Source organism: Propithecus coquereli, unplaced genomic scaffold (assembly GCF_000956105.1).
Source record: "Propithecus coquereli isolate 6110/MARCELLA unplaced genomic scaffold, Pcoq_1.0 Scaffold189, whole genome shotgun sequence".
Taxonomy (NCBI): domain Eukaryota; kingdom Metazoa; phylum Chordata; class Mammalia; order Primates; family Indriidae; genus Propithecus; species Propithecus coquereli.
Genome location: NW_012143745.1, coordinates 1,078,254 through 1,090,916, shown reverse-complemented (window position 1 = coordinate 1,090,916; position 12,663 = coordinate 1,078,254). Strand labels below are relative to the sequence as shown.

Genomic DNA, 12,663 nt, shown 5'->3' with positions numbered 1-12,663 from the left:
GGGGGAGCACGGGTAACATACGTAACCTAAACATCTGTACCCCCATAATATGCTGAAATAAAAAAATATATAAATAAATAAATAATAGTAGCAGTAGGGTACGGGGATTTGAATAAACATGGATTTTGTTTTCATGAAAGAGACATACAAATGGATAATTATAATTGTAAAATATAGTAGTAAGTGTTATAATAAAGGCATATATAAAGTGCAAAAAAAAAAATATATATATATATTACCCCTTTTGAGACCTTCCTTTTCTGTGCTTCATTTGCTGGTATTTTTGAAATTCCTGTCCCCAAAATACCCTGGTACTTAAATAAGCTGCTAACTTAGAGCAGACCAGAATACAAGGTTTATGAATATATTTAGGCTAGCTGCAAATGGCCAGGTGCTCAAGATTATTAGTAAAGAATTTCATGTGATGTTTCTTGCTACATACATACATGGGTAACCTACTTAAAAGTGCCTGTGTGTGTGTGTGTGTGTGTGTGTGTGTGTGTGTGTGTTTAGAGAGGAAATTAGTAATTGTTGAGCTTCAATTTCAGAGTGAATGAGAGGACTTTATATCAGTTTTCTATTTTTAGAAATAATATTTACAAGTTCAAAACGTGTCAGTCCTTAAATATTTTTCATCACTTGACTTCCATTTCTGCTTGTACCATATAGAAAAGTTTCCTTTGAAAATTTTGGGAACTAAATGGTCAAGCTTCTTGCCCATAATAGAACAAATACAAATAAAAGTTTCTCTAGGGTACATAGGAACAATATTTGGTCAATTTCCCTGAGAAGAGTTTGGGAATAAGCAGAAGTATAAGACTTTAGAAGGGTTTCCTGACCTAGTAAATCTTTTAAAAATATTTTACCAGAAAAATCTAAAACATTATGAAGTTTCCTTTTCAGGCACTTATACTTGCCTGAGGCAAAGACTGGGTAAGATGGTATACACAAATTAAATTTCACTCTGACTACCAATCAATAAGTACTTAGTACCTATGGTACATTAAAGGAACATGAAAGAAAACCACCAAAGTCACACATGAAAAATAGCTCTGCTTATGAGCACCTGGCATTGTTTTGTAGCTTGTTGAAAGCTGCCGTCGTAATGGTTCCAGGCCACAGTTAGATCGATCAGACTTCTTTCCCCCTTTAGCTTCAGAGCAGTGCCTGTCAGCCAGCTTTGGTATGAACAGAGGTGTGCAGCCAATGGCCCCACTCACACAGAGGCAGCTGAACAGGGGATTGGGCTGAAACACTTCACCATTATGATAATGTACCCTGTTGAACTCACATCCAACAGCTACAAGGTCTGAAAAGAGAAAAGAGTAAAATCGCCAAAGAAACCATAACTTGTAATAGTCTAGACCTCCAATTATATACCTTAGAAGAAATAGCTGTCTCCTTTATGAATATAGTTCTCAACTTCTTGGGCCCCATTTGGAACCTCCATCACAAAGCATCTGTAGAAAGGTTAAAATGAGGCATTTTCATTAATTGTAGGCTATAAACCTCAAATGGTCATTTCCAGAATTTAGACCAAGTAAAGGCCCTGTTCTGGAGTAAAATTAATTAAACAGTCACCATAAGTATAGCAGTCAATTATAAATCTGAGAGATGGGCTGATGCCTAGTGAGACAGTTTTCCCCAGACATCTAGCAATAGGCTAGGGTATATTCTTAGGAAGATAGGAAAAGTGAATGTCCGAAGAAACCATAATTTATTTAACTACAGTACTGAAAGGTAACTGTGATTTTTCCGTTAAGAGAATTGGAGGAGACTTTCACTTCCTCTAAGGGGTATTCTTGACCTTGGGGATCAGCCCTTCTCCAAGTGTGGTCCACCAACCCCTTGGTAGTACCTGAGAGACCTTCGGGAGATCTGCAAGGTCAAAGCTCTTCAAAATACCAATGTGGTTGGTCTTTTTTACTGTGTTGATATTTGCACTGTGGTACAAAAGTAATGCTGGCTAAAACTGCTGGTGCCATAGCATAAATCAAACTGTAGAGATAGTCATCATATTTTTCCTTGCCATGTACTTATACTTAAAAAAAAAAGGCTAATTTTGCCTAAGAATGTCCTTGATGGCACAGTAAAACTTATTAATTTTATTAAATCTTAAGTATCGAATATGTCTTTTTTAATATTCTGTATGACAAAATAGGAAGTATATATAGAATAGTCTATGTACCAAAGTACAATAGCTGTCTTGAAGAAACTTAAGGAATTATGCTATTGTTTAAGTTGTGAGCTAAACTAGCCACTTTTTTAGTGGGAATTTTACTTTGACAATAATCTATGGTTATTCAAAGTTGGGTATTTTGTAAACATTTTCCTGAAAATGAACAAAGTAAACCAGTCGCTTCAGAGAAAACAGCTGACAATATTTGTTGCCAATGATAGAATTCAAGCCTTCAAGCAAAAATTAGAATTTTGGAAAACTTGTATCTACCACTGAGATCTTTATAGCTACCCAGTATGTAGACTTTTCTGATGAGTGACATTAATTCATGTGATTTTTAAAAATATTGCATAATTAAGTATATCAACATTTTGAACATCTACAAACACAGTGAACTGATATTTTCCAAATAATGCATAGAATGACAAAATTATCCATGAGTAAAAGACTCATTCCAAGTGAGTCTTGGATAGACCAATGTATTAATGTCACAGAGTTCAAAGTTTATTGATGTGGTTTCAGATTCCATGATGCAGGTAATTTTTAAGAAACCACCACTTGTCAAGTTTTAATATAGTATCAAAAAAGTATATTCACAATTATCTGAAAAGCCTGTTAAAATATTCCCTTTTCAATTACGTATCTGTGTAAAGCCACATTTTCTTCATATATTTCAACCAGAAAAACATAGCAACAGATTGAAAGCAGAAGCAGATGTATGAATCTAGCTATCTTCTATTGAGCTAGATACTAGAGAGATTTGTAAAAATGTAAAACAATGCCACTCTTTTCATTAAATGTTTTTGTTTTGGGAAATAAATTTTCTCATAAAAAATATATTATTCCCATTAATTTGCAATGTGTTTGTTATTTTTAAATGAATTAGTAAATATTTTTAAATTTCTAATTCATTATTAAATATCCATAGATAAAACCCATGTAAAAGTTCTTGGGTCCTCGTGAATTTCTAAGATTATAAAGGGATCCTCAGGGGACTAAAAAGTTTTTAAAATGTTCTAGATCAGGGTCAGTAAATTTTCTGTAAAGTAAATATCTTAGCTTTCGCAGGCCGTAGAGTCTGTCGAAATTGACCCAGCCATTGCAAAGCAGCCAGACTCCAAGTAAATGAATGGGCCATGTTCCGATAAAATGTTATTTACAAAAACGGGCCGTGGGCCAAATTGGACACCCAGGCCATAGTCTGTGACTCCAGTTATAGATTATCCCCAATCCCCATCCTCATGGCTGTGCTCTCTTAAAAGTCTTCTCACATTTTGTTTGCAGTTACTTGTGGAGAGCTCTGTCTGACATAATAAATTTTGATTCTGTGAGTGCAGACACAGACTCTGTATCTTTTTTTCCCTGTTGTGTCCCCAGTTGCTGGCCACAGTGCCCGACTCCATAGTGAATGCTCACTAAGTGTGTGTGAGGTTAATGAAATAACCTGTCCAGTTTGAGAGAGAGGGGTGTCCTGAATGCCAGAGTCATGTTTTCCCCATAGAATTACCATAAATAAAAATCATTTTTGAAAGCCTACTGCATACCAGATACTGTGCTGGGTGTTTTAGGTTTTATGTCATTTTATTTGACCTTTCCAGCAACTCTATAAGCCGGGACGTACATATGATGTAACTGAGGCACAGAGAGATTAAACAACTTGATCAAGATTTCTCAGAAGAGCAACCAGGATTTGAACCCACATCTCACATTCTTTCCCAATATGATATAGTGCTGACAGGGGGATCAAGCTATCAAACTTGCATGGCTCCACACGTGTGACTCCAAAGATAGAGCTATTTTTCCTTCATTCCATGCTCAAACTTCTGATAGGAATTTGCCTTCCCACTTAAGACTTTTCTGCAGAGAAACTAAACTGTCCAGGTGACAAGAGTATTTCTCTTCCCTTAGAAGTTTTATTTTTCATCCTAAACAATTTGGCATCCTGAATGAGTGTCAGTGTGTCGTAGGTTTAGATGGTTTGAATCCATCTCTAGAGTTTAGAACCATAAAGCTGAGGGTCAGGTTGCGGTTTGGGGTGACCCCACCTTCTTTTTTTACAAATCTGCTGCAGTAAAAAACACAGTAACTTGATAATTACTTGAGAAGGGTAAGGTTAAAGTAGTATTATGAATACTAGTCATACAGCCTTATATTTTTAAGCAGTGTTATTTTTCAGTTACAGAAAAGGCTGAATTCAGATTGCTTTTGACAGTATTAACAAAAGCTGTCATTTTGTGGCACTTTAAGAAATCAGACTCTGTTTACATAATTTCTCCTATTTTCTATCATTAAAAGCAATTACCTGAGAAGAACTGCAAGATCACCTCAATGCAATGAAAATAACAGGTTTCTGAATGTATGTAAGCGTCTCCTAATTTCACATGGTGTCCAACACAATGGAGCCAATCCCGCTGGTGCATGAAACTAAACCCACCTCATATTTAACCAAAGTAAGCTGAACACTCCAAGTTAACAATTGCCAGGGGAAAAAAAATTCTGTCTAGAATTTTCTGGACCTTTTCCAGCTGGTCCAGAAAAAGACACTTACATGCACACACTCCAGTCTCGTACCGAGGCCTGTCTGCTGAATAGTCACAATACAGCCCTTTGTGTGGGTCACAGAGGTCAGCTTCATTGCAGATGTCCCCAGGTTGCTTGGCACAGATTTTACAGCATCCACAGCCATCCCTCACGAAGCTCACTCCAGGAGGGCAACTGGGCTTCTGATAAGGACATTTGCAAGGCCAGTGACAAAACTGTTTACGCTGCTGCACTTCTGATGCTTCTCCGGGCCTTCCTTCAGGTGTCGCATCTAACGGCCCAGCGTGCTGTGCCCTGCAGCAGAACTTCATTTGATAATAAAGGTGATGTTAGAAATGGCTCCTCTTACTAATTTCAGAGGTATTATAAGAATAGAAGATTTCCCCCAGGCCAGGCAAGGTGGCTCACACCTGTAATCCTAGCACTCCTGGAGGCTGAGGCAGGAGGACTGCTTCAGCTCAGGAGTTCAAGACCAGCCTGAGCAAGAGTGAGAACACATCTCTACTGAAAATAAAAAAAATTAGCCGGGCGTGGTGGCGCATGCCTGTAGTCCCAGCTACTCGGGAGGCTGAGGCAGGAGGATCACTTGAGCCCAGGAGTTTGAGGCTGCTGTGAGCTAGGCTGACGCCATGGCACTCTACCCAGGCAACAGAGCGAGACTCTGTCTCAAAAAAAAAAGGAAGAAGAAGATTTCCTCCAAACAGGTAGAATACAGTGTGGTGAGTTTGTAGTAATAATAACAATACTTACGAGCATTTGACATGATCACTATCTCTTTAAACTATTCTTCACTCGGCTTCCAAGACTTCACTCTTATTTCTGCTTTCTCACTGGCTGCTCCTTCTCGGTCTCCTTTTCTGGTTTCTTCTCATCCTCCTAATCTCTCAACATTGGAGCCCCATGGCTAAGACTTCTAAAGTACCTTCCCTTCACTACATCTCATGTCTCCTGCCCATACCTCCCTTCTGGACTCAGACTCGAACCGCCTACTTAACATCTCCACTGAGCTGCTTCCTAGGCAAGCAAATTTAACACGGCCAAAAACAAATTCCCAATCCCCCCGCCAAGCTACTCTTCCATACAGTTCCCTATTTGAACAAATGCCAATTTCACAGCTCCAAAATACCCTGGGGTCAGATCATTCTTGGCTCTTCTATTTCACATTTTACATCCAATCCCATCAGTAAATCCTGTTGGTTACACCTTTCAAATATACCCCCCTGCTGCCAGCGTGATCCAAGCCACCGTTGCGTTTCACTTGGATGAGTACAGTGGCCTCCTAAATGTTCTCCTTGTTCCCTCCTTTGTCCACTCAGAATCCAGAATGATTCTTTCAAAATGTGTCAGTTCACATCACTCTTTGCCTATTTCAATATAAAATCCAAACTACCTCCAAGGCCCTGCATCCCCTAGTCCCCATGCCCCATCTCCCTTTGCTCGTGACCACTCACCTCCTGTTCCCTTCACTCCAGCCACACAGCCAGCTCTGCCCCTAGACATCTCCATGGGTCACTCTTTCATTGTCTTTAAGTCTGTGCTCAACTTCCTCAGTGAGGTCCTCTTTGACCACCCTTTATACAAGAGCTCTCTACCCCAGCCCTTTCCCCACAGACCTTACCACCTGGCTTATTACCTATTTTAGTTGCTTCTTTTCTGATTCCTGCATCAAGAATGTGAGCTGCTTGAGATCAAGGTTTTTGCCTAATGTCAGTCTTGCTGGCTGCAATAAATACTTATTAAATACAAGAACATGGTGCTTCCTATGTGCCAGGTACTTTTACATAACCTTCATAGCCACATAACCTTCATAGCCACAGTATGCAGTAATTATTATCCCATGTGATAGGGAGAATAATGTTACCCTCAAAGCTGTCCATGTCCCAATCCCTGGAATCTATTAATATGTTACCTTACATGACAAAGACATACTGCAGATGGGACCAATTAAAGATCTTGAGGTTGGCGTCCTGGGCTATCCAGGTGGGCCCAATGTAATCACAAGTACATTGGATCCACCTGGGGGGAAGCAGGCACATCTGAGAAGGGGCTCTGAGGACAGAAGCAGAAGTGGAGCCATGCTACGGCTAAAAGGAGGCCATGATCCAAGGAAGGCAGACAGCCATTAAAAGCTGGAAGTGCAAAGAACATGTTCTCTCCTGCAGCCTTCAGAGGGAGTGCAGTTCTGCAGACACTTGATCTTAGCCCTGTAAGACCCATTTTTGGACTTCAGATATCCAGAACTGTAAATAATAAATTTGTGTTGTTTTAAGCCACTAAATTTGTGGTGATTTGTCATGGTAGCAATAGGAAGCTATATGACCCATTTTATAAATGAGGACCCTGAGTCTCAGATTATTTAACCTGCCCTAGGTTATCAAGTAAGTAGTACATGAGAGATTTAAATCAGGCAGGCAGGTTCCAGAGCCTGAGCTCTCAGCCCTCACCCGCCGTCCTTGACCAGTCCTAGCTCCCACTGCACCCCAGCTTTGACATTGACCAAATCACTGATTCTCTGCATCTTCTCTCCAGCCAAGACCTCTCCCCTTAAACTTATTAACAACTCATTATTTGCTTCTGGATATATCCACTTTGAGGTTCTGCACGTACCTCGCCACCACCCCACCAACCTGCTCCTCAGCTAACAGTTCCCATTTTAGTGAATGGTGTCACCATCCACTCAGGTCCCCAAGCCAGGAAGCTGAAAACCATTCTGGGTCTCTTCCTCATCTTCATCCTTCACACCTGAGAGTCACTGATTTGCAGGAAAGATGAAAGCTCCTAAGCACAGCATACAGGGCCCTCCCCATCTCTTACAGCCCTCATGTTCTTTACGTTCCAGAAAATTAAATAACCTGCCGTTCCCTGCATATATGATGCTGTTCCTCCCACCTGGAACATTCTTCCCCAAGTTCCACTCCTTCTTCACCTAGTTATCCTTCAAGGTTCCGTTCAAGTATCGCCTTTTCCAGGAAGCTCTCTCTAACCTCCCTGCCTTGGACAGTCTTTGAAATGAAATTATCGAGGAAGTGCCTGTTTCCTCCACCAGCCATAAAGCCACCCAACCTCAGGCACTTGCGGTTCATTTGTGGGTGTACCACTGGCACCTAGCACAGTGCCTGGCGATTAGTTTATGTAATTAACTCTCAATGTTTATCTGATGGACCTGAGAGCAATTGGAATGAATCAGAGATCTAAGCCTCTTTCCAACTCAAAAACTCTGCATTATCAGTATAAAATCCTACCATGAAATTCTCAGCCTCTTTTCTTATCATTGGTAACGCACGTATGCCCCAGTAAACACCAACATTTCTGGCTGTTAGTTAAAAGCCGAATGCATAGTGTGAGAATAGATTTTGATGGGGAGGATAGGACAGCACCAGGCTTCTGGAGAAGGAGGAAAAGTGGAGAAGGGCATAGAAATAGGCTAGCATTCTAAAAAATTTTTTAAACTAAAAAAATGTCTTGCTTGCTTCTCAGTTTTGCACAGGTACAGCCATGGCCACCAGCAATTCACATGCCAGGTTCAGGGGCCTCTCAGCTTGTCTCATGTTCGTGGAATCTCTTCAGTCCTCTTGCCCCACCTCTGTAAGGCGTCTGACTCTCCTTTCATTCATCATCTTTTACTCCCAATGGCCTCTCCAAGGTTTTGAGGCAGAATGCTAAGAGTCATCCATCCCAGGGTCGTTCAGTGGCTTATCCCAGTTATTCTGTCATCCTCATCTCCCTAGAACTACCTATTCTTCCCCATTTCACTGCTACTAAATACTATTGCTACAAGTTCCTGACTGGCCTTCCTGCCTCGAGAACGACTTCTCAAGTGCATCTACTATGTTGCTGCTGGAGGCATCTCTTTAGAGAACTATTTGGTTGTATTATTTCTCTCCTTAAAGCCTATCGGCAGTTCCCTGCTGTCTGCAGTGTGCAGCCCAAATTCTGGGCATGATGCCCAAATCCTCCCTGTTCGGGTCTATGCCCACCTCTCGAGGCTTAGTTCTCAGCATGCTCTCCCTCCTGCCTTGCTGTTTACCAGACTCCCCGTGTTGCTTTTCTCCTCCCTGTTTTTTCTCATTTTGCTCCTTAACGAAATGCCCACTCCCAATACCAGCCACCTGGGGATGCCCATTTATCCTTCCAGTCTTGAAGCATTTCCAGATCATCTCTGAAGTCAATAGGTAACACTGTTGAAATCCAAGGATAAAGAGAAAATTATGGCAGTAAGCTGAGAAAAGGGAAACATTACATACAGGAAAAGAACAATAAAAATGAGATCTGACTTCTCATCAAAAGAAGAGGAAGAAGTGGAGAAGAAGATAATGACCAAAGACAATGCTGAAGGAAAAAAAACTGCCAACCTAGAATTCTATATCCAATGAAACTATCTTTCAAAAATGAAAGTTAAATAAAAGACATTTCCAGATAAACAAAAACTGAGAGAAATTGTTGCTAGCAGACTGGCCTCCCAAGAAATACTAAAGGCAGATCTTTAGTCTGAAAGAAAGTTACAATAGATAACTCAGAAATACAGGAAGAAATGAAGAGTCCTGGAAATAGCAAATATGTGGGTAAATATAAAGAACTGCATATTTTTATCTTTCGTCAGAAATATTTTGATTGTTTTCAAAAGCAAAATCTCAAGACAAGAGTCATTAGAATGACAATAGAAAGAATAGGCATTTTGACAACATGTCTGAGCTTTAGGATAGCTCTGTGGTCTTAGATTTGATCTTTGAGCCTCAATCTCCTCTGTAAAATGGGATTAATAGTATTCACCTTGTAAGGTTGTTTTAAAAACTGAGATCATGACTAAAGTGTCTAGCACAGCGCTTGGCACATGGCAAATGTTTGATAAATGTCAGGCATTATCAGGCCCTTCAACAACTCATAAAAGCGAAGTTAAACGCAAAATAATACTTTCTTACTGCTCTGCGTATAACACATTTTTGCGTTTGTTTATTTTGTACACATGTCTCTACATTGGAATGCTTGCTGTTAGGAACATGTAGCAGCTCTCAATCCACAATGACAGGCCTTTTCTCAAGAATGGTGGAACAGGAGATATTAATAGCTGGCCCGATCTCGAGTCTGCTGGGGAGACCTGCCCCGCCTCCTAACAGCAGGAAAGACCTGGACCACTGACACTCTTGTCATGATCCTTTTGAAGTCATAAATCTATTTTTATATAGTATATTTTTGTATATATTTAGATATAGATATATATAGATATATATTTATATATAGTATAACAATTTCCAATCCCTTGTTTTCTAAGATGCATCTACTACTTATTGCCTCAAGCAGCTATTAACTCAGACATGTCCATGTTTTCTAAGTCACCAGAAGATTTTGAAATTTGTGTCCCCGGTGCCAACAATAACCTCCACTGTGTAAATAAATCAATAAAATAAGTCATCCTATTTTAATCTTCTTATTTAAAACTACTAAGGCAATGAATTGCTCATATTAAATTAACCTTCCCTTTGGTCTGTGGCTTGAAATATTTCAAGCATCCACGGACTGATTCCCTTTCATGAAGTGAAAAACACATGGATTGAGAAAAGACAAAATCGTAGAATGTTTTAAAAACGTAAATGTTTGTCCCAAAGTGCTCCTTTCAAATAAGGACAGGCTTAACTGAAAAAAGGTTGTTGTCCAAATCCGTTTTTCCAGGGTCTCTGCACATTTTGCAAATAACTATGGAAAGTTGAGCCCCAGCCTGGAACCGGCATGAAGAGACACTGTGTCCTGCCCCCGCCGGCCGCACGGCGCGTCCCGAGTAGGCGCTGTGCCTTAGACTCCGCTACGAAAATATATATAAAGTGTGGGGGCTGTTCAGACTCGGCAAAAGCAGGCTTCAGCGCCAATGGCTGAAAGGGAGAAACGGTTTACGTTTCTTTCATGAAGCTAATGAACTAAAGCAGATCTTTATTTGGAGAGGAAAATGGCTTCCTATTTCTTAGGAAGTGTTTCCACAAGTAATTTATCCTCCCTCTTCCCCCATCTTCATTTTTAAAATTTTTGGCCCGAAGAACTACGCATGGCTGTGGTCTCCAGGAGGCAAGGAGAGAGGAGAGGGAACTTACCTGCGCCAGGCCAGCGAGGAGGAGAGTGGAGAGCAGCCCCTGCATGTTGCTGGGAACGCAGGGCTGGCCTGAGGGACAGAGGAGTCGCAGCTCCAGCTCGCTCACTGCTCAGGGTGCACAAAGCTGCCCTGTCTCCTCTGCAAGTCCCACGGCTCCTCCGCAGAAGAGCACACGCCTCCACCTCCCACGCTACTGACTTTCAGGCTGCTCTTTCGTTTTTAAGGATCCGTTTTAATGCCCTGTTGACTTTCGTGGAACTCTTCTGATACTCACCTCCACAGTTAGCGTGTCACATGTCAGGAGAGGGTGAGCACTTTCCTCCTGGACCCCCAAGGGCAGGTGAAGCAGCGACTGTTCCCTGAGTGACTGCGCTACCTGCTCCTGCAGGGCAGAGCCTGCCCTTGGGCACACGGTGGAGTGAGACACCTTCCCCTTCCTCGCCCTCGGTTTCTCCGTCTGTGTGCCCTGCTCCAGGGCCTCCCTGGGCTGCTTCCTTTTCCTATGTGGCCCCCAAGCACAAGGTGCAGGCCTGGTCTGCCCCATAGCACCCCACCCCAGAGCAGCCCTGGCCTTCTCCCTCGGCATCAATGACAGGCTTCCAAAGGACGCCCCTGGCTCCGCCAGCTCTGCTGCTCTCTGATGCTCCCGCCGTGCCCTGCGCTGACCTCTCCTGCAACACGGTTCTCGCACCAGCTGGAAAATCCAGAAGGAACAAGGGGTGGGCTCCTGCAGTACCTGGCCTGATAGAAGCCTCTTTCTGTGGCCACGGTTTCATGACAGATGACAGTAAAGTTAACTCCAATCTTTCTGGGCCTAAAATGAAGTAATTAGGCTGGTAGTAATCATTCATTTAACAAATTAAGATTTTTTTAAAAAGTGTGACAGGTTTGTACCCCTTCTGGCCACCAGCCCATTTCCCCATGTTGTCACATGTGACTTTGCTTACCCCACTTTCTCGACCTCGGCCTTTGGTCGTGTAACTTAACTCGCACGTGCAGTGGAGCTCTGTCTTCCTGTGCGTCCAGTGTCCGGTCCACCTGCAGCCCCATCCAGGGCCTGTTTCTGTTTGCTTTGACCTGTTACTTACCCTGGACTCCCTGCTCACCCTTGCTTCTGTTCCAGGCAGTCACAATTCTGTAAAGACATGGTAAGAAAAGCCTCACTCAGGCCTGAGCTGAGGGTCTAGGAAAAACTAGATTCTCCTTTAACCACAGGGAATCCTGTGGCAGGGACACCACAAAACATGCAAACAGACTCTGCACAGCTTACTAAGTGGTCAGTGAAACCATAAGCATATGCACATCGAGCAACATGGAATATCCAGGCAGTCGTGGTGTCAACACCTTGTCCTGCCTCCCTAAGAAGCAGGACAAAACCCGAGAGTGGGTTAGGAAAGAAAGATAGGTCTTCTGGAAGTCCAGTCTGATCTTTTCCCTTTTATCCTCCTGATTTGGTGCCATTTGCTCTTTGGGTTCCCAACCTCAGTGATTGCCCCTCACCGGCCATCGAAATGGATAATTTCTTATTTCCTGGTTCATCTACCAAAAGCAGAGCAGTCGCAGCCTGGGACTGGGGTATTCATCAACTGCATGTCTCCGGCTCCGCCTCTCCTGTTGCGAAGATGACACTGCACGTACCTGTGCACTGTTTGAACCTAAGGACATGCACGCTCCTCCCGGCTGCTCTCTGTGCAACGCTGGCAGCCGCAGCCCCTTCCCTGGAAGTGTCTTCCCGCCCTCTGCAGTCTCACCGCTGTGGAGCAGGGAAGATGTCATAGTGAGCACCCTGCCTCTTGGTAGGAAAGGAACATCTCGCTTGAGAACTAACTTTCGAAACCTCCCCCAGTGTACAGAATGCAAGGCT

The 12,663-nt window shown here is 42.4% G+C and overlaps 1 protein-coding gene across 1 annotated transcript in view; it reads right to left on the bottom strand.

Annotated features, from left to right (window-relative positions):
• LOC105809078 (WNT1-inducible-signaling pathway protein 3-like) overlaps positions 1 to 10,845 on the bottom strand; it is a 15,078-nt gene extending 4,233 nt beyond the window's left edge. The window contains exons 1-3 of the mRNA XM_012642834.1: positions 10,801 to 10,845; positions 4,728 to 5,025; positions 1,067 to 1,309 (exon numbers count right to left, since the gene is read on the bottom strand). Of these exons, the coding sequence (XP_012498288.1) occupies positions 1,067 to 1,309; positions 4,728 to 5,025; positions 10,801 to 10,845 (586 nt within the window). The remainder of the gene's footprint in view (positions 1 to 1,066; positions 1,310 to 4,727; positions 5,026 to 10,800) is intronic.
• Between the last annotated feature and the right edge of the window lie 1,818 nt (positions 10,846 to 12,663).